Below are 27,972 nucleotides of genomic sequence, written 5' to 3' on the forward strand. Positions count from 1 at the left end.
CTGTCGAAGCACGGTGCTTCCAGCTCTGCTCCATGCGAGCGCAGCAGTTTGAGTCTTCCTATAGCTCATGTCCTCAAGGTTCGCCCCCGCTGTCCGTCACCCACCCAGATACCCCTACCAGGAACCACGAGCTGAGAAATTCAAAGTCAGTGCTGTGCTGCTGTAAGGCTTTGTGCTCCTTAACCCGCACGCCCAAACCCCCGAGACCGCATTGTTTCGGTTTCCTTCCACTCCCTTTTTATTCCTGCACGTTCAGGTGACATTTTCCAACTGTTTCCCGCTGTCTGGACATTCACAGCGCCCGGCACGCCGCGGCGGGAGCGCGGCCCTCAGCGCACGGCCGAGGCCGGGGTTGCGGCGAGAAGCGCCCACGGCGACCCCCGCCCCCCTCGCCCGTCATCCGGCCCCGGCTGCGGGGGCACCGGCTACAGCTCCGGTTCCCGCTCCAGCTCCCGGCGGCAGAGCGCGACATGTCCCCCGTGGAAAACACAGCAGCCCCCCGCCCGTACCTACGGGAGCGGGGCTTTCCCTCTCACCATAAGCCCCGCCCGCCGCCCGCGCCTGGCTCAGCCCCAGCCCCCCCTCCCAGCGCACGCCGCTTCCCACTGCCGCCCGCGCCTGCTCCGGGAGGAAGAGGGGCGGCGGTGGCGGGCGGCCGAGAGGGACACGCCTTTCACTCTCCCCGGCCCGGCCCCCCGGGCCCCGCCGCCCACCGCGGGTGCGGCGCAGCGCAGCGCGGCCGCCGCCGCCCCGCCATGAGCCGGAGTTAGCGGCGGCGGCGCCTTCCGCAGCCGCCGCCGCCGCCCGCCTGCCCGCCCCGCGCGGCGGCGGCCGGGCCCGCGATGCCGAACCAGAAGGGCGGCAAGGGCAAGAAGAACAAGCGCGCCAACAGCAGCGGCGACGAGCAGGAGAACGGGGCGGCGGCGGGCGGCGGAGCCGCGGCGGCGACGGGCGGCGGTGCCGCGGGCGGCGGTGGAGCCGGAGCGGCGGCCGCGGGCGGCGGCGGCGGAGCGGGCGGCGGAGCGGGCGGCGCGGCGGCCGCGGGCGGCTCGGCGCCCGGAGACGTCAAGAGCGGTGAGCGGCGGGCCGGGCCCCGCGGCCTCCCGCGGTGGCGCAGGCGGCGGAGAGGACCGGGGGGGGGCGGCGCGGGGGGACCCATGCGGCGGGGGCGCGCCCGGAGAGAGGGGGTGTGCGAGCGGGTGCCCGGGGCGGCGGGTCGGTGTCGCCTGGGCCCTGCGCGGCTGCTGCCGGCGGGATCTCCCCGAAGCGGCTGCGTGTCGGGGTGTCCCCGCCCGGTGACCCGCCGCAGGGCGGGGGCCGCCCGGCGGCGATGCTGAGAGCGGCGGGAGCCCGCCTGCCCCGCGGCGCCCGTGTGCCGTGGCTGCGGGCCGCCCGGGAGCGCGGTCCGGGGGCAGAGCGCATCCCCGGCGGGCGGGAGGCGCAGCGCTCGCCGGCAAGGGCCGCGCCGCGGCCGATTCGGAGCTCCGTTGAAAAATCCCCACTTTATTCCGTCACGATTAAAAATGGAGTCCTGCTTTTCGGTCAGTTTTGTTTGCCGTTGTACAGCACTTGGGTTTGTCAGGGTAACGTGCTCACTTCGCATCAACCATTTTATGCTGCCTTTGGTCGGTGGGTTGGATTTTGGTTCGGAGCAGTTTTGGTAAGGTGGTGTCTTGCAGAAACTTGCACTGCTATTCATGTTTGTTTTGCTGCAAAAGGATGTGTCAGGCTAAAACTAAAGGCAGGCAAAGATTTTATTTTGGTTTTGCTAAGCCGAACAACCACATCTCTTAGGTCTGCTTCTAGGTTTACAAACTGCGGTGCAGAGTCCGTACTCTTCAGTTTTTTCCTCTCCCAAGCTCGATTTCAGCTTCTTACTCTCCATGCATTTCAAAAAGTAGGAGGGTGGCTATAGCTGGTATTATGCTTTGTGGCGGTAGTTTTGCCTGCTGCTGTTAGAAACGCAGTTCCAGGTGTCTTAGTTTGGTTTTCAAGATGTCTGATTCCCATGTATTATTTAATGGAAACTTTTCCTTGGAAATATTATCAATTAATTACGAATCACTTCAGCTCATGAGGTCTTTGCCAGACTGCTTTTTTAAGAGTGTTTCTCCAGAGAATCATGGAGAATGATTAGAATTTCCTTTTTGGGTTTGTTTCGGGTTTTTTCTTTACTACTTGCTTTAAGTGAGTGAACAAGGAAAAAAAAAGAGAGAGGTTAACAGGAGTTAGAATATTTCTAGAGCATTTTTATCATTAACTTCAGTATGGTAATGTAATACGTCCAACATCCACATTGCAAGTGGTGTCTTACATGTTGGCTTTTCTTTGGATGGGGAGAAACAGTGTTTTGAATGTTTTTTTGGTATTTTTTGCTCAAGCATAAGTGGCAGCAGCGGTGTGTTTCTGGTGTGGCTGTATTGCCGGTGGATGATGAGGTGGTGCTCCATCTGCAGACGCCACAGGAGGTGATGCCAGTGAACGCTGGTAGTGGTACAGCTCGCTAGCCGGACAGGTTATCAGTCTTCTTCAGCTGTAAGACTGTGTGTCCCACGTGCTTGGCATATCCTTCCCCTGTGCTGGCCAGCTTCCTCAGAAGTTGAGGCTGCCTTTGTGAGATCTAACCTGAGGCGCTGCTTTATTCTTTCTCTTCCTGCTTCCATATGACTTCAGTGGTCAGAAACATCCCTTGACTCTTTCACCAAATCCCTCACTGCCCCTTTTTTTACCCCCTCACAACAGAGGTGCAGCCTTGGCTTCAACATTTGCTGTACAGTGCCTGGTCAGCACACCTGATCTTTGCTTTGACAGGATCATTGCATCTCGTCATACCTTTCTTTTCAGATAATCATGAAGGCTGGAGGGGTAGATGTGGTTGCTAGCTTTGTTTTACACTGGCTACTGCCCATCAGGTAATCCTGAGATGTAAGTTTCGTAAATTGTATTCTCACTGGTAAGTGCAAAGCTTTCCACAGGTTTGGTTCAGGTTGTGCTACAGAATTGGGAATCTGGCTCTTGTGCAGGGAAAAGGTTAGACAGTGATAACAGATTCCCGCAAATCTTCAAACCCAGTGGATCTGACATGAAGCTCTGTAGTGTAGCCACAGCCCTGGAGGCAAGTAGCCCATTACTAGACTCCAGGCATTTATAAGCAGCTGTGCACTTGAGGGTTGCTTAATCGCTAAGCAGTTTATGGAGGATGTGGCCTGCTGCAGTGAGCAGTGGGGTTAATAGAGTTCTGAGGTACACAGTCAAGTCCTGACTGTTCATGGGAGGCTATCTGGGTTGTGGATTAAGTCTGCTGGGTGCAGGGAAGCTCTTAGCTGTGCTGCTTTTGGGCCATGAAGCTGCATGCTGTGACTCCTGCTGCCCAGGCTCACTGGTCCTGTGAGACCATGGGCTTCTCTCCTTCCCTCTCTCCTCTCTCCTCTCTTCTTCTTCTTTTCTCTCTCACCATATGCTGCCCTAGCATAATTTGTGTGTGTCTGGTATTATTGCTCTCCTACTCTACCTGTACCCTGAAAAAGCAGTGGATGATCATAATGACATAACCTGTTTTCTTTCGTTAATGTGACAAGACAGAAGTATGCGGAGGTGAAAGCAGCAGATTTAACAGTTGAAAATATCTGTGCAGGCCTTGGCTTTGCATCATGATGGCAATATGATGGCGTAATTACACAGTCACATTAGGACCTTGCTTCACTCACAAAGAGATAGTGATTCAGATACGGGTTTTTTAAAATCTTCACAGTTCCTTATGTGCTCCATGTGTTGTTTCTGCCCCTCATACATGTGCATAATGAAACAGTTTTAAATTTCCTCTGGGCTTCTCTGTGCAGCCCTGACTAGTTGTGCCATGTGATAGGGAACTGCCATTACAGCATCCCTTTATGGTGGAAAGTTCTTGTTCACTTTCACATTTTGATAAATTTTGCCTCAATCCCTGCACAATTTTCCCTTTAAACTATCAGCCAGTTTTTGGCATGATGGCTGAGAAATGTCAGCAGACTTTTCTCCTGCCCCAAGAGGGCATTTGTTTATGGTTTTTTTGGTGGTGTTTCAATTTTTGCATGTTCGGAGCTCAAACTGTGCTTGAAGGTTTTAGACTCCCACAGGGGAATCAGGAAGACAGAGAGCATAACCACTGACCAGATGTGATGGCTTTTCTCACCTTGCACTCTTAATTTCTCAGCAGGTATTGGGATGATGCCTACAAGGGGGATTCACAGTTCCTAGCTATGTCCTCCATTCCTATCTCTTCCATCAGACCACATGATAGATTAATCCTTGCTTGACCAAAGTCCATCCATTTTCTGCACTAAGTGATGCACAGGTCATGGAGAGGGGGGTATGGGATGTGGGTGGATTAGTTTAACAGTATCACAGTGCACAGGGAAACTGAGATGTGATGTCACCAAAAGCCTCATTTCTTAGATTACCTGTCTTCAGAGTGATTGAGTGATGTTTCTAAAAAAACTTTAATTTTCTAATTTTCTAGCTAGTTTTTGGGGTTACTTTTCATAAAATCTGAGCTGTCATCATATAAAATTCTACCAGCAGCTGCATGGGATTTTGCACTTACCCCGTTGATGACAGTATTCCTCGTGGCAGTAGTTGGTTACCTTCATCTGCAGACATAAAAGAGTGTAACATCTTGTGGATACTTTGCCCAGATCATCAGAAGAGGAAAATCCACGGGGTTTATTTTTAGATCTGAGGCTCTGAGGAGGAAATTCCTATTCTGTCTCTGCCTTGCTGAGGCTGGACACTTTCAGATCCCTGCTCCAGGTGTTTTATCCCTGTATCCTCTAAATGTCTTGCTCTAGTCTCGACATACAGTTGTTTCTGACCCTAAAATTCCTTATTCTATTCATTTTCTTTGCCTTGTTTCCATTCTTCATCTCATGAGTAGAGCCAAGTCCTCTTCTTTGGCTTGGTGGCCTCTATCTTAACATCTTGCTGCTTCATCCCTTGTCGTTGTCACTCTGTCTCTCCAGCATTAGTGCTGTGAGAAGACTAGAGAAAAGAAAAAGCTGCATCTCCTTAGCTGTGCTTTTTCCCTTTAACATGGAATTCATTAAAGACAGCCAAATTAAACTAAAAAACCTCCACAGCATAACTGTCTCTAAATCACTGTCTACAGTGTACTGGCCACCTGTTTTAAGATCATATTTTTTGCCCCCTTGCTATAGGTGAGCTCTTAAACTGCACAAGTGGCAGAGCTGGCGAGTTGGTGGGTTGGCAGGTGGAGCTGCTGGCAGTCAGATTTGTGTGCTTTTGAACACTTCACCTGGGTTTCACAAATTTGTAAGACTGATTTATTTTCAAATAAAGATGCTAATGTTGGAAAAGTGTATGGAGAGGGAAATCAGTAAGCACAATGGTGACTAATGTGTTGAATGCTGTGACTGGCCAACAATTATGATTTACTGAAAAAAAACCAAATTATATCCTGGACGTGGGATAGTTAAAGAGGGACAGAAAATGCATCAATGCAATGTTTAATTTAAAAATGTATTTTCAGAGAATGATTTGTTGTAGTATTTAAGCCTGGATTAATATTTGCTGTCAAATGTTCCCTGCTGCATATAACATCCAATTCCAGTTTGGCAATCTAGTGATGTTCAGTATTGGCACCTTCTGATTATTTAGCCTGAGGGAGTCCCATTGGTATCAGTGAGACCACCTGGAAAATTAAGTTTCTATTCTGTTGCAGTGACTACAAAATTTAATACCTATTAATTTACTAAGGGGAAATCATTTTGCCTCGTAATACCATTGTGTTCTTCTAACTGCAGAAATCAACTGAATGCAAATTTCGCTGTCTCTATCCATGCAAATCACGTTCAAAAGGACTTTCATGTTAGTTTTAGGATTTTTAAAACATGCAATTACATGCTTTGGTAGCAAATGGAGTTCATGTTCTGCAAATCTTAGCAAATGGAATCATGTTCATGGTGTTACTGAGTAAAATAAATACTATCCTTTCATGCAAGCAAGTACACACCCATTTAAGTTTGGGGTTTTTAAGTTATTTGCTATCAAAATGGTTATCAGTGCCCTGACAGCATTCTGTGTTCATGTGATTAGTTATTGCTCAAGTGCAGTGCTTTCATGAGTAAGGTTTAGGCTTGCTGTTTGCTCTGTTTCATACAAGGAAATACAGTTTTTGAGCTGATCACTTTGATTTGCCTGTACTCATTCCATATCTTACTCCCAGTGATCTAACAAATAGTGACAAAATGATTTCTAGCCCTTGGAGACATTTGTAAGTTTTCTCTAGCCTTGCTTACAGCCTTGCGTATTGAGACATCCTTTGATATTAAAGTACTGTCATGGCTGGCAGACGTCCATCCTTCCCTGCTTTTCTTCCTGCAGCATGTGTGAGGAAAAAAACCAGAGGAAAACCTTGCATTCAGCTCAGAGTAAAATACTACAGCTAATCTTCAAGGTGTCTAAGTTACAACAGAATTAGTAGGGCATGGGCTTTCTTTAAACTGTTTTGATAGAAAATCAGGTAATTTCAAAGAGGCCTCTTGAAGCAGTAATCTAGTCACTGGAGTGGGTAATTCCATTTTGAAAGCTTGTGGGATTTCGAGTGGAGCACTAGCATTTCCTGGTAGACTTCAGTGACATTTATCTTGAGAGCCTTCACTCCAACCTTTATGTCTTTGTTTCTCAGAGTCTGTCAGTCCTCCTTCCTGGGCTTGAGAGGGATATTGCTGTTGTTCCCATCCTGGATGCTTGCTGGGAGAGGAGGTAGTGTCTATTGGAGCCTGGCAATTGAGTATGCCTGGCACTCCCCAACTCCACTTGTGTGCTGCCGATACCCATTATGAGGGCAGTGTACAATTGAGGTCTCTGTGTGCCACACGGATGCCAGAGATGGTACATGACAGGGCTGGGAGCCAGCATGGCATCGTGAGGGGGATGTCTGTGGGAACCAACAGCTCCACACTCAGGAGCTGCTGTCTTGCAGACATGCTGGGTACTGCATCTCCTGTTTCCCACTGAGTTTCTACCAGCTTCTTTAGCCTTTAGCATGGAAAATAAAGTACAGTCTGTCACACTGAAACTTGGGAAGGATAGACCAATGACACAAATATCCCTAGATCTGAAACTGTAAGAGGTGCTGATACCACTTGATTTACTCTGTTTCCTTTTCTCTCTTGCCTTCTTGTACTTTTGGACTGTCTGGTGGCTAGCTGGCTCTCAGCCTGTGCAAGTCCAGCCTGCAGTGTTTACATCTGTGCTTGGCATTAGGGCATCTACTGCATGCCACAGTTATCTCTGTTTCCAGCCTGAGCTGGAGTTTGCCACTGAAAACTTGCTAGGGCAGGTGTAGTGGGGTCTGCTTTAGTTATTATTAGAATGTCTGTTTTTTGAAGCACCAAGGTTAGTTCTCTGTAGAAATTCAAGTTATTAAAAGCTCTTGGAAGGCTGAAGTGAGAGGATTTAATGGTTGAAGTGCTTTTCTGTGGGGACAATTCATGTACAGACTAAGCAACAGCCAATGTTCAGAACACATTAAGGCCCACCAGTCTTGTGATAGTCACTAATCTTGGTATTCACCATGACAGAGGTCATCAGAAAAATCCACATGATGCTGGGGAGTCTTCTTAGCTGGGGCATGATCGCTTATGGCACAGAGAACCAATTGTCTTCTGACCTGGTTAAACCAATTCAGAGTTCACCTGAGAGCATCGGGGTGCATAGTTGTCCTGGCACTGATACAAGTAGAGGCTTAGCCCTGTTCTCTGGGGATCTTTCCAGTTGGATTCAGGTGTTACAGCACAAGTCAGGGCAACATTTATCCTATACAGAGAGTCTGTACATCCCAAGCAAAAGCCAAAGCTGATGACTGAGGTGTTTTCTGTATTTGGACAATGCATTAAATGGAAAGAAACTGGCTAAGTTGGCTAGATGATAATTGTACAGATTATGGCGACTTCTACAAGACCATGTGAATTCTCATACTGGGTTTCAGCAGCGTAGGCAGTAGGTTCAGCTTGGAGCACAGATGGCTGTGTAAACAAGCCACAGAATTATTGTGCACATGTAAGTGCCTGTTTTCCTTAGTTTGTACAGTTTCAATCTTGATTTTCTGCCTTACTTTGGTGAGGTTATGGTTGAGGTGGGAGTGGGTGGTTGAATGAGAGCTGCAGATAACTGTATCACATGCTAGTTGCTGATTTCATAAACAGGCATTAGCTCAGACTGTGCTGTTAGTTAGGTGTTAATGTGGCAGGTATGAGTTAAGCCTTCATGATTTCCATCGTATCTTCCTGCTGCTTTGAAGTTTCTAGGTGGTTTTTTTTAACTTATTTTTTTATTGTGAAGAGATTGCCTTGGAGGTCAAGTGTGAAGTTAGTGTAAGTGAAGTGCATGGAGATAGTTCTAGCAGCTACTGAGCCCTCTGGGAATCCTGAATTCTCAGGTGAACCAGGGTTTAGCAGCTCCTAATTACCTGAAATCTTTTCTAGGGGAAGGTGATCACTTCATGTTATTACTCAGTTATTACAGTTAGTGACATCTTGCACATGGGGTAAAGCATGTGAGGGAACTGGGCTGCTTATGGCTTTGTTCTCCTTAAGTGCCTTCTGAGAGTAGGTGTTGCCTGCAGCTGCGTGGTCCTGGGGGGGTAGGAGTGGGCTCCGGGTTGGCACCTGTGGGCGATGTCAGTGTGCAGGTGCATAATAGATGTAAAGTGGTCAGCCAGCCTGGCTCCAGACAACTCCTCTTTGCAATGGCAGTGGCTCTGTCTGTTGCCCACTGAGAATGGACTGCTGGCCTTGGCTTCTCTTTCCAAGAGCATGAGGGAGTCTTATGGCACAGAAGAAAGCCTCTGTTAAGGGTGGCTTGCCCCAGGTACTGCTGTCTTGTTTTTTTTCCCTTCCCTCCTGGAGAATCCTTCTGGAAGCTTTCATCTTGATAATTCGGCAAAGATTGCTTAAGAAGTTTTGAAGAGATATCAGTCATCATCTGTGAGTGTAGCCAGTATAAGCCCTGAGCTGAGCTGTTTTGGAAGACTTCTCTTACTGTTTGTCAGCTGTTATTTGTTGTTGTTGCTGCACTGAAGATCCAAGCCTGCCTTTTGGATCAACTTGTGAAGTATTTTTTCTCATTGCATTCTTCTGCTGCACTTAGGCTCTTAGGAAGGTGGCTGATCATTTCTGTATTGCCTATTATTTGTACTGTTTAACCTGTTATGAATATGACAATACCATTTTGTCACATCTTGGTAATTTTTGGAATATTAGATTATACTACAAGGTTCAGCAAAGCAAATACATCAGACAATTCAAGTTTTCTCTTTCTGTCTGTTTTGTTGTCGTGGTGGTGGTTTATTTTCTACAGCTGCATTACAGTATTAGTGCAGTAATATTGTATGACTTCAATTAAAATAACCTATGCTGGTGGCAGAGGAAATTCAGAAGATTCATGCAGATGGTTGGTACGGAGTAGCCTTCCCCAGGAATGACTCAGCTCTGGTTCAGGCTGGCAGAGTGAACAGTTCCTATCTTTGTAAGGTTGTGAAGAGAGCAGTGTTCATGAGAAATCAGGGTAGAGATTAAAGTGCTTGATTTGCAAGGTATGTGTCCCACAGGAACCTTTCTGGCCTCAGTAACGTGCTGGCAACTAGTGTGTCCTTGGCACAGACGAAGAGATGCTAGAGTAACAGTAGATGAAGAGCAAGCCATAGTAAGTGTCTTGCAACCAATCCAGTGCCAAGACCTAACCCCTTTCTTGGGGATAATTTATTTTTCCAGATCCATAACAACCTACTGTTGCCTGACAGTTGTTTTAAGATGACAGTAGGGCTGCTGTCTCTTCCAGCCGCCACCGCACTTCCCTCTTCTCTGCCCCCAGCCTCACATGTTTAACACCTCCCATGAGTTTTACCAGAGATGGCAAATCTGTGCAGTGAGCTGAAACCTATGCTGACGAGTACGGGAAATAATTATCTGTTTCTGTCCACTGACTGAAAAACTCTGGTGCTTAATACAATGGATAATGTGGGAGCATAGCAGGGGAAGAGCGAATTTTGCTTTAGGCTTCTGCATTGAGGAGTTGGAACAAATGAGAGCAGTCACGAAACTGAAGCCATGGAATCATTGCATTTGGCTTGCTGGGTGCATCTTTGGTTTTATGATGGGTGTGTAAACAAGTAAACAACATTCTCCTCAGTATACTTCACCAGAGGGAAGTTCCTCAGGCAGCTGTTGTTCTGCTGCTTTCATTTGGGTCATAAAAAGGGAAGGATGGTCTTCATGAACTGCCTTTCTCTTTTATGAAAAGGTAGAACCAGTTCATGTGGGAGGATTTTTTTTTTTTTTGTTGAAAGATATTTCTCAGATATTCTGTTTCTATTCCTATTCCTGGCTTTTATGGATGTTTATAAACCTGAAAAGAAAAACTGAGAAAAAAACCAAACAACCCAATCCAGCTTCCTTGCAGTCTTCCATCATATTCTCATTTTTGAAAGAAAAGTTAATTTTATGGCGGCTCTGTCAAACGTAAAACACAGCCTTGTTTAAACAGTAAGCTATCTTTGCACAAATGTGCATGTGTTTGGAATATTGTATGTTATTTCTGTTTTAGAAGACATTTATGTACTGCTCCTTCCAACTATTTTCAGACTCACTGTTCCGAATCACTACAGAGGAATATGAGAAAACATTTATTTTTTTATGTGGAAACATAACGTCTTGAAAGAAGCAGCACGCGCTTGTAGTTGCAACTTGACAGCCTACGTTGAAGCTGTTCTGCTACACAAAACTGCACGCTGTCTTGTTTTGTTCTCTTAGGCTGTGAAACCCGTCTTGAAACTGAGAGTTAAATAGAAGTTCTTTTATCATTATTTTGGCATTCTTGTGAAAGGGGCTGCTGGGAGAATGGGTGTTGCTCTGATACCATGTAATCTTTCATTCTCCCTCAAGTTTTCAGTTTCATAGCTTTGGAAACCAGAAACCTGTTGAGCTGTTAGCTACTTGGAAGCAAATTATACTTAGGTGACAAACCAGTTGGGGATTAACAGGTGTGGATGGGCAGTTTGGCCATGTAATTTCTATTTACTTCTCATCATAATCTCTCTTGACAGCAATTGGTAACACTGTCATCATAAAACATTAGGACAATGATTCTAGCTAGCTCTGACTTTTTGAAGAGTATCTCAAAATGCATTTCTAATTACAGGAAGCATAAGGGCTTGATAACAAGAATTTTTGAAGTTCTGTAATACTGAAATAAGTGCTCTGTCTCATTTATAAAATGGTGATTAAATAACCCAGACCACTTTCAAGGGTGTGAATTGATGGGAAGCGCTCTTCACATTACCTAAAGTGTGGCTCCCATACTGATCTGAATGTGGTCTCTTTTGTTCCTAAGGCATATCTGTTGCCAAGAACTGGCAAAATTGCACAAAAATTGCTGTTTTCTGTTTCTTATTTATTCTTTATGCAGGAACATGTGGCATGGTTATGTTTGGCAGAGAGCTGGGTACAGAGAAGTCTGTATTTGGTCCTGCACAGTCTGTTTTATACACATACACCTGCTGGAATTTGAAATGTTAGGCAAAACTAAATGTTGGCTTGAGGTTTTTGTATGATGCCATGAAGATTTTTGCCTTTTCTTTTATACCCCTTTTATACCTTTTTATAACTTCTATATTCTTAGTGCTTTTTGCCTACATTCTTGGACTTGTTTGTTCAGCTAAGAGACCAAACATTTTAGAAGCTTCGTAGCTAGGGATCAGTGTGCCCCAGACCCCAAGGTCCTCTCCAGAACACATTTTGTAAACTAAGATAGAACCATCCAGGGGAAGGCTCCTTGGGGAGGGGGGCTCACTCGAGCCTCTCATAGGGGAATCTTTTATAGATCTGCTAATTAGTAAAACCTATAATGTTATACTCAATCTTTATGGGGCACACTCGGCAGGGTGCATCTTGATGCATATGACCTGTGTGCACCTAAGGATCCTTAAAATACCAAGGTAAAATCCATTTTCCCCTTCTAACTGTGTATGATTCTTGATTTTAAGACCAGGAAAAGGCATCAGTATGTTTTTCAGTAGTGGAGTTTTCTGCTTTCTTAGATACAGGAAAACTACAGAAGCGGTAGAAGTTTCTACCGAGACAAATTAGCCATGCTGGGCTTCTCAGTTTCTGTTGTGGAAATACTGCAGCAGTTTAATCAAGGCCTTCTCCAAACCAGCAGACTTGATAATAGCAAATCTGTATCAGTGAAAGCGTGTGCTTCGACTAGCATGGCATAACCCGTGCTGTGGAGCACGGCAACATGGCAGAGAGACCTGTTAGTTTTCTTGGAGTATTTCCTATGCAGCTACAGTGACAGTAGTGAAATGTCAGATGAGTTCCCAGAACAAGTCCATAGAGACCAGCTGCTTCTCTTGGCAATGATGTTTTCTGGAGCAATCTCAGTGGCACCATTTAACAGTCCATTGGAGTCTTTTGCATGAGGGAAGGCTTTGGTTAATTCTGTTGTTGTCTTCAGCTGTTCTAGACCTGCTTTTGCTGTGGTGGTCATGTGACCAGCCAATTCCCACTGTGTAGACAGAAGATCAGATGAGAGAATGTGTGGAAACTTTGTAATCATCTAGTGAACTTAAACGTTGAAGAAGACGTTGCTGTCCAGAATTCCTAGCTTTGTCTTTTCTTGCTCATAGTTATGCTGTATGGGAAGTTCCTCAGGTGATCTGGCATCTGTAAGTTCTTAAGGAGAAGCTGGAGAAGATCTCATTCCACAGTACTTCCATTGACCAACACGGAAAAGGGGGAAAAAGAAGTCTGTTGAAAGTCGCCTTTATTTTAGCCTCTAGACACCCAGTACATGATCATAATTAAGTAATTGCAGACATATTCTGTAGAATACATGGGCTGTGGTGATATTTTTTGTATTTCAGTCACTTATTTTATTAATTTCAGTTTTTGTCCGCATAGTGAAGAGTCTGTAAACTTCTCGGGGAGCTAGAGATCATACATTTTTGCGTATGAACTCAAAAACACGTTCAGAGGCTAATCAAGGAAACGTTTTCCTTTTTTAGTCAGTTAACTATGCCAGTATGGATGAACAAGTATAGTGTCTTCATTCAATTCTAGACTTGTCTGTAGTACTTTCGTGGCTGTCAGCTATAATTATACCTGCAACTGTTAGAACATTTACTCTCTGCAGCACAGTGAGAGCATAAGTGGATTTTTGGCATGTTCTTTTTTTTGCTGCCTTCTTGCAGTGGTGGAAAGGAATATGTACCAAAATAGATGAATACAGGAAATGCATAAGTGAGAATTGTTCATATTGGAGCCTCCAGTACCTTGCCTCACAGATGCCTTCTGATGATTTGCCTTCCATGGGTTCAGTTTAACTGGCTTCTCTGAGGTAAATTGCATAAGGATGCTATAATTGTGAAATATACTTTCAGACTTTAAATATGATGAAAGAAAGACTGACAACAAAGAAAAACTTTGCAGAGATGCTTGTTGTGGTAGTGTGACTTGAATCGAAGACTGGGAGAATGGGTGGGAAAACTCTCTGAACTGGTAAACTGACAGATTTTGGTTCACAGCAGGTAAGTTATCACTCACTTCTGCTCTTGGCCAGCAACATTATACTCAATAATACGCACTAAAAGAGTGGAGAAAAAAATTAGTCACTGGTAGCCAATAAAATTGGTGCTTTTCAAAGACATCTCAAAACTTGCATGTTCTTAGTGGGCCTTTCAGAGATGCGAGACAACCAATCACATGTATAGAAGGAACGTCCAAAGAAACTGTAGGGAAAGCCTCTCTCACCTCTGTTCTCTCCAATTTGGTAATTTGTTTTTAATGACTGAAAAGTCCGTATTTTGAAATGAAATAGGCTTTTTCTTCTTTAAAGGAAAGATTTTGGGACTGTGTTGCAATTTATAGGCCACTCCCTGAAGGAAAGGTATTGCAGATGAATTCTTATTGAAACTGTGCCGCTTCTGGCATTAGAGACAGAGAAAAATGAAATGAAGGATGTGGCATCTTCCAGGGAATGGCTCAGGAAAGTTTTTCTGTGATATTTGTGCCTTTTTCTTCTGTATAAGTAAGTTTTAGGAACTACAGTAATCTTGAATTTACTGAAAGTAGGTTTGAAGATTTTGTTTATAGTCTTTTCCAAAAACTTGCTGGGAAGGGGCAAAACCACTAGCATGGCAAAGATCTGTTGTTGTAGAGCACCTGATTTGTGTATCGCTGCTGTAAGACTGATGATGATGGATAGTGTGTCTCTTACTGAGAGTCAAAGTACATGTAGCAGCATAAAACCTACTGCATTCTACTGCAAATTATGTTGTGTTATTTGTGTAAGCAGTGATAAGAATGTGATTAAAAGCAATGCAACTGAGTGGTGGTTTTTTACCTGCTCATCAGATAGAAATTTAAAGTCCTAAGGGGAAAAAAACGTCAATCATGGCAGTCTCTCTCCTCAAGGCTCTGTGCACCTCTGCCGTAAGTCCTGGAGCTCTGGCTGAGACTGGGGAACTTCAGGAAGCTGATTGCTGTGTTTTAGATGGGGTGAGGCAGCACATGACCGCAGAAGACCCTGAAGAAGCCTGCTAATATTTGAAATCAGTCACACAGAGGTTAAAGGGCAGCCTGACAGTTCTGTTGGAGCAGTACTTTCTAGGGAAGTGGATGAATTAGGAAGACAGAAATACAGAGAAGTATTTGTAATACTTGAGTAAGCATCTAAAAAGTTCTTACAAAAACTCCAGTCGAAAATTTCCAATCCCTTTTGAGCCTCCCAGCTGCAATAGAGCAGCCAGCAATGGGAGCCATCTGTAGCCTGTGGTACTTTGGTGAAGAACTGGAAAACGTCATTGGTTCATAAATGCAGAACATTTTATTGTAGAATATTTTTTTGTGTTGAAGCTGATATTGTTGCTGGGAGATAATTGAAGTAAACTGTTCTTTGCTTAAGGATATAGCAAAACTGCTACTTTGCTGATAAAATACCATGTTGCATTTGGATTTTTTTCACCTGTCTGTGCTGCGGAACTGTTTGGTTTATGAAATTTAGCTATCCAGAATGTCAGTGGTGGTGATATTGCTGCCTTGGAGTGGCTACCTGAAAACAGGGGCTAGACAAGATTAAGAGAATAAAAGTGGGTATTTATTGAAGGGCCTTCAATAAATGGTACACTGTGGGTGCAGAGCCCTAGGGCTACACCCAAGATGGACGCTGGGTCACGGGTTTTTCACGTTTTTATAAGTTTGGTCCATTTACATATCAGGGTTGGTTCTCCAATTACAATTTCAGGTAATGATGTAATTACCCCATGTTTGCTCCCCCTGTCCAGAGGCTCAGTTTACAAATTTTGGGGCCTGGGACAACAAGGTGTTCTTGAGTCCAGGCCCAGAGAGGATTTATGTCTAACCAGAATGGGAGAGCAGTAGCTAACAGGCTAGAATTGTGTTAGAATTACAGACTAAAGCAGTACAGGATCTGAAAAATATAAAAGCTAAACCCTAAGGCATCAGTATAGTCTGTATTTGCCTAAGCAATGTAGTGAAGGCCCTCCTTTCTGTACTAGGAACATAAGCTGTTTGTCTTGCTTTTCAAAGTCCTGTGCTTTCTCCTCTCCCGAGCTGTTGTCTCTTGCTCAGTCCCAAAGAATAGATCAATTCCTGCCTCTCCCCATGATTGTGAAGCTGGGCTGTATTGGTTACTTGTTTTTCAAACAAACATTTGTGTGTGTTCTCCCCATGTTGCCTCTCAGGCTTCAAAGCAGCCCTCCAGGAGCATTCACAAAGCTTTCTCCTTGGCTTCTTAAGGCCTTACAACAGTATCCACAAATGCTTGAGGAGGGCTAATGCTTCTGAGGTGCTTTGGTTTTGAATATTAAACAGGCTGTAATGTCATTTTGTTTCTTTATTTGTGCATTTCCTTATCTCCTTTCACATGCTTATCTCTTTTTGGCAAATACTGCTTTTTGCACTGACCCAGAGCTAGTGCTTGCGGCCCTTTAGTAATACAGGTTGTTAGTAAGAGCTTGGTGTGTGTTTGTCACAGTGTTTAAAGAAAGTACTGCAGTAAATGGGCCATTAAGTTATTAATGTATTTGTTTTACCTTCCACAGAAGCCCCTTGTGCTACTCCACTGATCTGTAGCTTCGGGAGGCCGGTGGACCTGGAGAAGGATGACTACCAGAAGGTTATATGCAACAACGAGCATTGTCCGTACAGCACTTGGATGCACCTTCAGTGCTTCTACGAGTGGGAAAGCAGCATCCTTGTCCAGTTCAATTGCATTGGCAGAGCCAGGAGCTGGAACGAAAAGCAGTGTCGCCAAAACATGTGGACCAAGAAGGGATACGACCTGGCTTTTCGGTTTTGCTCCTGTCGGTGTGGGCAGGGTCATTTAAAGAAGGACACGGACTGGTACCAGGTGAAGCGAATGCAGGATGACAAGAAAAAGAAATCAGTGTTGGAGAAGAGTACGGGAAGGTCCATGACAGAGTCAGCAGAGGAGGCCAAAAAGGGCAGGCCAGCCAACAAGCCTCAGAAAGGCTTGAGCAATGACCTTCAGCGAAGGCACTCTATGGACAGGCAGAACTCCCAGGAGAAGGGTGTCATGGGTGGCAGCTACGCCGTTCGCTCACCTTGTGTCTCTCCTGGCCAGTCCCCGCCCACCGGCTACTCTATCCTCGCCCCCACACATTTCAGTGGCCCGCGTTCCTCGCGATACTTGGGAGAGTTTTTGAAGAACGCCATTCACCTGGAGCCCCATAAGAAGAATATGGCTGGTGGGGGCATGTTCAGGAATGCACATTTTGATTATGGGGCAGCTGGCTTGCAAGCACATAGATCAGGACACTTCGATACCCCTGTGCAGTTTCTGAGAAGGCTCGATCTATCTGAGCTGCTCACTCACATCCCCAGGCATAAATTGAATACTTTCCATGTGCGGATGGAAGACGATGCCCAGGTGGGCCAAGGGGAGGACCTTCGGAAGTTCATCCTTGCTGCTCTCAGTGCCAGCCACAGGAACGTTGTAAACTGTGCTCTGTGCCACAGGGCGCTGCCAGTGTTTGAACAGTTTCCGCTGGTGGACGGGACCCTGTTCCTTAGCCCATCAAGACATGATGAGATTGAATATGATGTTCCCTGTCACCTTCAAGGTACAGGTTGTCTGTCAGTCATGCTAGGTTTCATTAAATTATGGAACTGCCTTCTGTGCCCTGTCCTTTCCATTACAGATTTTCATCTCGATTCTGCATTTTTAAGCAGTTCTATAAAGCTTGAAGTAATGTCCAAAATGTTCACATGGATCAGATTGAAAGACTTAGAAGGAAGTACAAAAAGATGCTGTATAGAAAGATCCATGCCTTGTGTTTGGGCTTACAGCTAAACACGTTCTCACCTGGTTTCTAGGTAGACCATGGGAAGGTTTTCCAGCCAGTCTTTTCTGCAGCATGTGCATGCTCATTTATCTCTTGTGAGCTTTACTCCCAAGATACACATCAACCTTTTAAACCTTTTAAATTTAAGCATGCTGTGCTGCAGCCTAGGTGAAAGTTGTATTTGCACCACTGATGAGGGTAAGGTACCTCTCATCTGCTTTCAGACTAGAGAATATCAGTTTTGTCTTACAGTGAAGTAGTATTTTTTAAATATGGAGAAGACTCTAGTCTGGCCTGTGTTAACACAGGCCTGGAGAGGCTGGATGTAGTAAGAGTAAGCTTTTAATGTGGTGTGTTAAACAGCAGTGTAGTAGTGAAGGTTTTAGACTTATTTTGGAACTTGAACGTGCTTGAGCATGTCTTGATCGTGTCCTAGCTCTCAGATGAGTTGAGACCAAGGCATGTGTTTCTTTTTTCCTCCTAGAGAAACAAGTAAATGTGGGCCAGCATGAGCTTTAGCGCTTCCCGAAAGCTGTGGCCCAGACTTAAGTGTTCAGGGTGGTGGTACATGGCTAGATGTGCCTGTCCTGCAGCCTGCTGGCAGCCAGCATGGCTAAAATAAGTCAGAGAAAGTATTCCTAGTCTGGTGGTCAAAAGCATAGAATTATACGTTGAAAAGTGTGTTGGTGAGGGATTAACCAGAGGTATTTTAACATTCAAGTTTCTCACCTTTCAATAAAATACATTGTATGCCATGCATGGTCATAATATGTGTTATGTAACATACTTTTGCTCAATAAGCTTTGTATTTTATTTTTCTTTCTTTCCTTGAATCACTGTGCACTAAGTCACTAAACTGTATTCATGCTAACATTATTGTTTCTGTCTTGCCTAATGTACTTGGAAGAGAAAAAGTGATAGGCAAATCTACAAGCCAGAAAAGTTCCAGGATAAACAGAATATACATTTGTGAGCTAACTGTGCTTATTTGCTTTGGTGGGGAGTCACACAATATGCTTGTGATTTTATCAGAAAGCTGGTTTAGTAATAGTGAAACTCGTCATTTGTTAACATTTGCCACTAAGAATGCAACTCTGTGAAATTATTTTTTTTTAACCTAACTGCTTCTTAACTGTTGGATGATATATCTGAAAAACTTGTTTGGACAAGTTGCTGTGAATAATTAATTGTTAAAATTTTTGTTTCCTTGTCCTGGGTAAAATGGTTTATTACCAGAAATACTCTTTGAAATGAAATTAAGCTTATTCCAGGCTGTTATTTTCTTTTCAGAACAGAAAATCACTTATTTTACTTCAGGCTTAAGATACCAGGTGCCCCATTTCCTGTACAAAAAATGTCCTGAAAATTAGCAGTGGGGCAGTGTAGTTTTTATAAAGTGCACAAACAGTGCAGAGCTTCAGACAGAGACAGTTATGTATCTTCCTGCACAACACAACTTCTGTGCATGGAGTTGTTTGAACATCACCAGTCTCAAGTGTTCACTTTAGGACCAGAGTTTATTGTATTTTCACTTTAGTTTCATCCCATCATGTTTTCTAGAGCTGAACATGCCAGTGTAGAATAACTCAATTTTTACCAGTTCATACTGTTAAGTGTATTTTGTATGTATATTTTAAGAAGAGTCTATTTTTTCTTGTTTTTCTAAAATAGTTGACTTAAAAACCAAAACAAGTTAAAATACAGACTATTAATTTCAGAAGTGTCTGGTATAGACTAATCATAAATTATTAATATTTTGTTCCCATTTGTGTAGAAGAGTTTCAAGATGTATGTCTGTTGAATTACAGTTTGTGATGTGTTCGGTACTTTGATGCTAAAGAGCACAAATTGCAGTCTGAGGTGAACACATGTTAAACACAGTCCTGGTTTGTTGCTGATCTGTAACTTCACTACTGCTTAGCTCTGTCTTATATAGCAGGGCAAAATCTGGTATGTCACAGGATAAGTACTCGGTGTCAGGTCACTTCTAATAGCCAGCTATTAAACTGGAAATCAGTTTAGTTACTATGAGTCAGGCATAATCTGGGTGCCAGGTATTTATAATTTGTGTAGGAATTTTTGGTTTTTTGTGAAAGCTGGTCTCAGATTTTGCATTGGTAAATTCAATCACATGTACGTAGTGAAAATATTTGATTTCCAAGCCTGAGCCACTTGATTTGTATGGAAATAAATGTAACTCAGGTTTTGAAAGTCATTATGCATACAGAGCCTAAGGTCATGATAGAGCTCGATATATTCAGAGTTCTGAATGGCATGTTAAAGTCTTTGTACGTGCAATATGTAATGTTTTAAAATATACTTGTTGTTAATGAACAGTCAGAAGGAAGTACATGAAAAAATTTGCTCTTCTGCCTGTTGCTTTTTTTCTGTGGGGAATGTTAGGTCCTTGTTTCCTTCTTTGCTGGAAGATGACTGGCAAGCTGTTAAATGACTCTGTACCAAGTTCACTAATAAGCTTCAGCACTTCTCCACTTCTTATGTCAGGTGGGGATGGGCAAAATTCTGGTTTTGGAAACACAGCAGGTGATCTTACAGCTTAACCTGGCATCTTTTCTTGGAGGTTTAGCAACTTCTTTTATAAAATATTTTGCCAAGATCTACCAGCAAATGATGTAAGGGAGAGTGGGCAGGGTGATGACTAATTCATGAGTTCTGCATAGCTTTAGTCAAGCCCTGTGTATTTCCTATAGAGAAGCATTTTTTACTTTATCATTCACTCTTTATTAAAAAAAACAAAAGTGTGGTTTGTATCACTGAAGGTCAGATAGCACATTGCAGAAAATGTCTGTTTTAATCTTCTCTTCTAGTCTCCTTAAGATGTGTCTTTTCTGTCCACAGGAAGGCTTATGCACCTCTATGCTGTTTGTGTAGACTGCTTAGAAGGGGTTCACAAAATTATATGCATTAAGTGCAAGTCCCGATGGGATGGAAGCTGGCATCAGCTGGGAACTATGTATACCTACGATATTCTGGCAGCATCTCCCTGTTGTCAGGTTAGTACCATACATAAGTAAGACTCATAAGGTGAAATTCCAACTGATTAGATAAAGTCAAGGTTGTGTATCTCTTCTCCCTTTCCTCCTTCCATCCTTCTTTTCCAGCCTGTACCTATGATTGGAATACAAGAGGGCTGATGGATCTCTGTCCCTTTGTCATAAGAGGTACAACGACCTTTAGCTAGACTAAAGTCATTGCAATGGTCAGTGGTTAATACATTTATGTTTTTAAATAAAGCTCCCTTTAAATGCACTGGTAATTAAATCTGATGCTTGATCACTAGTATCACTAGTGTCAGATACAGTTCCACATTTTGATCAGATGTTTCACGTTTTCAGGGATTTTTAGTTCATAAATTGTGATTTATCCTACTTGTAGCAAAGAGGTGGCAAGGGAACAGAAAGGTTCAAGTGTGCTCGGAGATTACTCAGCTCTCCTTAATCTTTGCTGTGGCTGACCCTGGGGATGGTACTCACCCACCACAGCCTGAAGCAACTTCATGTTCAGTAAACACTCACCTAATCTATGCCTTGAGAGTGGAAGATCCAAGGCTTGGGGTTACAGCCGAGTAGATGTGTGCCTGAGACAGCAGGATTGTTGGCATTCAAGGGAATTAATTGTCTTTGTGATGGACAGAGCACTTCTGCTGTGCAGCTAGGGGTAGACAGCTGTGAAAAAAACATTTGTCTGGGAATGACTTAGTGCTCCACTCCTGATGCTCAGACACACAGGTGGTGGTAGTAGGTCAGGACAGGAGCCTTGCAGAGATGTACCCATTCACACTGGGATCACTCCATGGTAATGTGCATACTTTAAAGCCATCTGAAACGCCATTTTGTCAATATGCAGAATCCCAGTTTATTTTAAATTTAGCATATTTACCAAAATATGTTGCTCAAAAGACAAGTGGTATTGCTGCTGCTGGTTAAGGTGACATTGGTAGCAATTATAGCTACAGACAGATATATTACCTCCAAATTTAGTGTCTCTTGAGGTTGTAACTTTTTTTAAAAAACAGGAACTTTTAAAGGTAAAGCACTGATACTGACTTGCTATCTTCATAGAAGTCAGCAACTTTAAATCTGAATTGCTTCTGTTGAATGTACAAGACAAGATTTAAGAGCTCATTATACAAGAGCCTTAATTACGTGATTAATGGACAGTGTGACAGTACATGGTATATAAGAACTGCCTGTAAAATCATTAGCTGCAGTGACTGTGATTTCCAGATAATAAGCATTATTGTTTCACAGATGATTCTGTGCATACAGAGGAATGACATTTAAAAATGGTATATAATATAATTCCAAATTGCCTTTCTGGTTTTATTTTGATTAATTTCATGCCTTACTTCAAAATATTTAGTTCTCCATCACAAATTTGCATGTAGAATAACGAACTGCAGCCATTGTCAGATTACTAACACTTAGCTGATGTGCTGGACATTAGAAAAGGAGAAAACACTTTGGTTAAGACTTCCCTAAAAATTCATAACCCAGTAGATTGTATTTCTTAAAATTTCTGCTTTTCAAGCAGAGCAGATGGTAATGAAGCTGTTGATTTATTTCTTTTTGAGTCTGGTCTCAGCAGGGATAGTACTTTAATAATTTCCTCCTCTCCTCATCCAGGAAAATCCCTTAAATCAAGGTGGCCTAGACGATACTTTTTGTTCTTTTCAGTGGAGAGCTGAAGCTTTCATTCGCGTACTGGGCTGTGAGGTTAAACTACGGTGCAGCTCAGGCCCTCACTGCTCATTTGCCACCTTTGCTCTTTAACTCCTTTACAGTCTCAAATCCCTTCTGCTTCTCTTGAGTATTCCAAAGGGCTTGCTGGGCTTTCATGCTGCCTGTTGCTTTCTTTGTATCAGATGAGCTGTGTTTCTCAGCTAGATTTCTTCTGAAGACTCACTTTTGTGTAACAGCTGAATATTAATAGCTCTGTCTGTCCTCACCTATGACCTTGAATTATTTCTCATATCCACCCAGTTAATGTTGCTTCTTTCTCAGCTGGATTTTGTAGAATAGTTTGTGTTGAAGTGATGTTTAGTTTGTATGACCTGATTTGTATTATAAATGTTTAAATAGACACTTAAAGTGACACAATACCATGTTGTGCTGATAAAGTAGATCGAATTATACATGTTAAGTCAAAAGGTTAAAATGCTGATATATTTTGTAGACAGATGATGTTCAAATGTTAACCTGAACGGTTGAATTGCATGGCACAAATAGATAATTTCCCTCTTCACTTTGGGGCTTCATCAATAATTTATTGAGACAGCACTTCTTGTGCTGGGGATTGAGGAATTGATTCAGAGATTAAGCAGCACAAAACCTTGATATTCTCTTCCTTCCATCAGTCAGAGTGGGAGGTGACCCACTTCCCAGAATTGGTGGTGGTCTTTAATCTGAAAGGCATGGTGTGTGCCTGCAAGTTCCCAGTCCAGGTGAGGAATGTCCTTACCAGCACATTCCATTACTGCCAGTTTCGTGACTGACCCCTTCTCCTGCTGGGGAGGACAGGGGACTGCCTTTGGCACCTTCTTTTCTAGAGGTGAGGAGCTGAGGGGAGTGTGGTTATTTCAAAACATTTTTGTTTGTTTTTGTTTTATCCAGGCTCGACTGAACTGTAAGCACTGTGGGAAGCCAGTAATAGATGTGCGGATTGGCATGCAGTATTTCTCTGAATACAGCAACGTCCAGCAGTGTCCTCACTGTGGAAATCTAGACTACCACTTCGTGAAGCCATTTTCTTCATTTAAAGTTTTGGAGGCTTATTGACGAAAGCTTTGCTTTAGTAATAGCTATTTTATGGGTATTTCAACTTTATTACATATCTTTTTATAGGATTCATTCTGTGATGAAATCTAATTTCTTTTCTAACTGAAAGAGCAGCTTCTTTGTCAGTGTACATATTAATATGTATATATACATGTTGTTAAAACCAGAATCCTCCTGACAAGATCTCTGTGAAGGTTGGAGGCTAGCCAATTTAATGGCCTTTCAATTTATCCCATGTGTGGGGTAAAGTTCAGCTAAAAATGATTTGGGTTTATTTTTTGTATAATTGTAATACAGTTTGTACGAAGGGTGTGGGGAGACATACAGGACAGAGAAATATGTCCAGTTGGAAAATGGGTAATTGCATAGGGTTGTTCCTCCAGCTTGGTGGAAATGGGAAATCCTTGGAAAGAAATGAATCTGTTACTGTTGAATTCATTCAGCCTTTTGCATTGGTTCCCAGGGGCCCAAGAGCTGGCCCACTGTTGCTAGTCCCCTCAGCAGGCTTTCTTTCAGATTTCCCATGACCAGGGTAAACTAAGGTATCATGACAAGTGAATGTAAATATGTGCCAGAAAATGCAATCTTGAATGAATTCTTTTGGCATCACGTCTTCCTGCCATGTGTGTTTGATGTGCATTGCCCTCACTGAGTTATAGTGCAGGCAATAGTGCTACTTCCAACAGGGCTGTCATGTGCCCAGCTGGGTCATCTGCTCATACCAAAAGAAGCTAGAGATCTTAAATGCTTTATTTAAAGGTGTTTCTTCACAGACATTTTAGGGAAGGAACTGGCTGAGCTGAATGGGGGACGTGTTTGTATGTGCCTGCTGGGGCTGAGGCTTTGCTGCCTGCTGCAGGCTGCTGTGACTGGTGTGGAAGGAGAACCATGAAGTAGGATCTGGGCCCTCAGACCTGTCAGAGCTGAGAGGTACTGAGTACAAAACATCATCACTTTTTAAAACAATTAATTGCTGCACCTTCGTCTTTCAAAATTGTGTTCAGTGTAGGATCTAAAAACACGGAGATGTTTTAAGAAAGCATATTTACTTTCTACATGCCTCTGTGCTGTACAGAATAGACTGCATTAAGCAGTGAATTTGTATCAGAGAGCTTGGCCCTGTAGACTCTGCAGTTCTTGTTTCTTGATTCCCATTTCTCCCTTCCTTAAATAAAAATTTTTAAATAGGTCATTAATCTTTTGCTTGGTTTCTCAAATCAGTTGAGATTTAGGGGACGTTTGTTTTTTTTTGCTGTTCTTGATAGTATATTTATGAAATGTTTGTCCACTTGAGAAGTGTGGGTTTTGTTTCTGTTTACATGGTGGGATTATTTTTTGTTTCTTCTAAAGTCTTTTGGTTTTCCAAATCAGAATCTTTTTAGAGTGTATCTGTTGAAATCACGATCTTGAAAATGGCCCTGATAGTCTGCCACCCTGGGAAAGAAAACAAAATGTTAGAAGCCAAAATAGTGGTTTTTTTCCTATGTTGGACTGAGAATTACACTTTCTGCTGAATTAAGAAATTACCGTGCACATAAAACTCGAGCTGAAAATCCATGTTTCTTTGTGTGTAAAAATGCCGAGTTCAGAGTTTTATTTCCTGGCTGTCGTCACTGCAGAATTAGCTCCTTCTAGCATTAGCTACCCTTCCAGTAATACTCAAGCTGCACAGAGTGCTTATGTTGGCACAGGTGACCTACTGCTGGTTCGAGGGGCGGTGTCCTTAGGTGCCACCCAGCTCGTGTGGTCCAGCGCTGGTCTGAGCAGCTGTGTTAGCAGGCTGTGGTAGCCTTCACCACTGGTCCTCCTCTCCTTCTGTCCGTGTTCCTGGGCTTGGTTTTGGGTTTGGAGCACATTCTTGCTGTTTTGTGCAGTTGTCCTGTTTGCAACAGTTTTGGGAAAAACTGTTTCTTCTTGCAGGAGAATTACGGGAAGGACTTTGGGAGACTTCTAACGCTGTCCTTTTGTGGCTACCATGAAGTTACACCAAGCCCAGTTACAATGGGACCAGCACAGTAACCATTCTCCATAGGAGCATGATGTGGCCTGGGCATACTTGGGCAGGAAGAAGGTTTCTAGCAGATAAAACCTAATTAGCTGTGCAGTGTAGACTGCCCTTGTGGGGAGCAATCAAATGATAATTTGGATTAACTCCTCCAGAAGGATGAGCCCTTCCGCTTTGATGCTGTGTTGAGCAACCTGATAGAGTGGCTAACAAGGTTGGAGTTGTGTTGCCTGGCAAGTACCATGAGAACCAGACCAGACAGACAACAGTGGCTGTTCCAGCAGCCTGAAATCATGCAGCAAAGACACAGCTCCTCTAATGAGAACAATTAAAGCATACATCTCTTACTATAGGTTTGGTCTTGAATGCCAGTCATGAATCTGGGGTGTCAATTCCCACATAGGATACATGGCATTATGTGCCCACTTTTTTGTGCAGTGGTGAGGGGAGGTGTCACTGTGCAATGCACATGATAGGGGAGAAGTGGGATCTGGAGTTGTCCTAGATACTTGTTCGCTTTCTTCACTTAGAGTAGCTTAATTTATAATTCTGCCCTTTAAGTTCTTGGATGCCCCTCTAGACCTGTATGTGTGACAATCAAAAATGAGTAGATATGGAATAAAGGGAATATAGCCAGCTTTAAAAACAAGTGTATGAGAGGTTGTACAATACATCCAAGTCAAAACCAGGAATGGAGCAGACTGAGAAAATGGGAAAGGGAAAGCATATTTAAAGCCATAACCCTGACAAGGAATTACATACAGATTTATCCAAGAAAACAATTTAGTTCTTTGCCAGCTTTTCCTTTTAATTCTGCTGTTAAGTGAGTCTTATGAGGAAATGCCTATTTTCTTGTAAAACACATCTCTCGACTGGAGGCTAAGCAGCACACACACATAGCGCTGTAAAAATCATCCTCAGTGGAAACCAGCTGAGCTACAGAAAGATTCCTCTGAACTTTCACTCCAAAGTAAATTATCCCTAATTTGTGGAGGCTTTCCCTGCTTCTTGTTGGTACTGAAAGCTGCTCTTGTGTTACTGCAAAATGCAGTATTTTCTGTAACGTGCAGATTCCAATCAAGCAGTCAGCCCTCGCCTTTGGCCGTGAGAGTTTCCTGGGCTTTGCAGAAGTAGAAGCGCAAATGTAACTTCTTTTGGGCCTGCTGGCTACTTTGGAGGTTAAACTAGACCACAGTTGCTCTGCTTTCTGTCTTGACAAGCACTGGAAGTAGTCATGAGCTTATAAATGCATCATAAGGGAAATTACCTCCCTAGCCAGGGAGCTGCTTGCTTTGGTTATTTAGCTAGTTTATTTTTCATTACCTTTCGTTTTCCTGATGCTGTGTGTTCTTTTTAAGCTGGCCCATGGTCAGATTAAATTTGCCTGAAATGTGTTTTGTAAATGAGAATGCAGTCCTCTGGATCTGGAGGTTCATTCTACTCAAGTGCACGATACTCCTTGTGATGGTAATAGGAGTTGCATGTGCAAATGCTTTTCTTTCCAGTAGTTAACTCTCCTTTCCATAGGAGAGGCTTGCATTTAAGGTAGACTTCATATTTTGGATGTGTGAAAATGATCTCATCCATCAGTAAGATGTCTACAAATAAATTTTGATAATCATAACTAACAATGTGGACATCTTTTACATGCTGATGTGTAATTTGACATTTACCGATGTTAACAGCCTGAAATTGTTGTTCTGTCTAATGCTGCAGAGTCATTAAAATTACAGTGTTTTATAGCCAGACCATAGACTATCCTATAGTCTATTTACATTAACATCTCCAGTAATGAGCAGTGTATTCATAATGAGTTTAATTGGAAAATTAAGGAATATTCCTGTAAGGGAGGCATCTAGCCCAATTTCTTTCTTTTTTCCTTTTTTTCCCCCCCCTCGTGTCTTCCTCATTTTGCTGTACCAAGTAACTAAGGACAAACACATTGTAAGGCCACTGGTGAGAAAACCCCTCAAAAATATACTTGTCCATAAAGGTTTCTTGTTGAGACATTCTTGGATTGCACTTTTGCAGATGGAAGAATATGTACATAGCAAATGAATGTTGATGAAATTAAAATAATTGGTTATGATATCATTTACGTGTGTTGTTAGAGAATATTTTGTTGTGAGTTCTCTGTATTAAAAAGTAATAAATACCAGACAGCTAATGGTGTGGGTTCTTCTTTCCCCATTCTCTGGAGTAGTTTCTTACATCTGCCCTTTATAGAATTACTTCAGTTGCCTTAAGTTTAAAGGGCAGAGTAAAACCAGATTTTTGGTGTCAGTTAAAGTGAAGCTTTGTTGTTGTCATTTTGAACACTTCTTGTACTACAGGGGTAGTGGTGGGGTGTGTGTGATGTGTCCTTGCCAAACTGAAGTGCTGTTCACTTTGTTGGCGTCAGAAATGCTCCTTCTGTAGCTCAGTGTGTCCTGCAGGAGCAGCTTCAGGAACTCCTGTCTGCTGTGCCAGCCGCTGCCTGTGGGGCTGCATGGAGGACGGAGTGCTGAATCCTTCACTTCTGGTGGAGTCTGTTAATGGAAATGTGCCCTCTGGTGTCTGAGAAATGTCAGAAGAGCTTCTGGAGGGGAGAACACAACAGGGTAGCACTAGGGCAAGAGGGTTTCCCACATTATGACAGAACACTTCATCTCGGAAACCCAGCTGCAAATCTTTGCTTCCTGGCTAAGTTTTTTCAGCAGTCTAATAATGAAATCATCCATTTTAGTAAACCTTGCTCCATATGCTTATAGCATGATTTTTCAGCCTTTACATGTTACCACAGAGAA

At 43.3% G+C, this 27,972-nt stretch overlaps 1 protein-coding gene across 1 annotated transcript; it reads left to right on the forward strand.

Moving 5' to 3' along the window:
* The first annotated feature begins 801 nt into the window (after window positions 1-801).
* On the forward strand, window positions 802-27,353 carry HECA (hdc homolog, cell cycle regulator). The gene is made up of 4 exons (XM_069010525.1): window positions 802-1,074; window positions 16,121-17,161; window positions 20,243-20,397; window positions 23,017-27,353. The coding sequence occupies exons 1-4, from the start codon at window positions 843-845 to the stop codon at window positions 23,179-23,181; spliced, it is 1,593 nt and encodes a 530-aa protein (XP_068866626.1). The 5' UTR covers window positions 802-842; the 3' UTR covers window positions 23,182-27,353.
* Window positions 27,354-27,972: the final 619 nt, after the last annotated feature.

The sequence above is a fragment of the Aphelocoma coerulescens genome, chromosome 3 (assembly GCF_041296385.1).
Source record: "Aphelocoma coerulescens isolate FSJ_1873_10779 chromosome 3, UR_Acoe_1.0, whole genome shotgun sequence".
Classification (NCBI taxonomy): domain Eukaryota; kingdom Metazoa; phylum Chordata; class Aves; order Passeriformes; family Corvidae; genus Aphelocoma; species Aphelocoma coerulescens.

Coding starts and splice junctions, on each gene's coding strand:
- HECA (XM_069010525.1), top strand. CDS start 843: ATGCCGAACCAGAAGGGCGGCAAGGGCAAGAAGAACAAGCGCGCCAAC. Junction 1,075..16,120: donor GCCCGGAGACGTCAAGAGCG/GTGAGCGGCGGG, acceptor TACCTTCCACAG/AAGCCCCTTGTGCTACTCCA. Junction 20,398..23,016: donor CAGCATCTCCCTGTTGTCAG/GTTAGTACCATA, acceptor TGTTTTATCCAG/GCTCGACTGAACTGTAAGCA.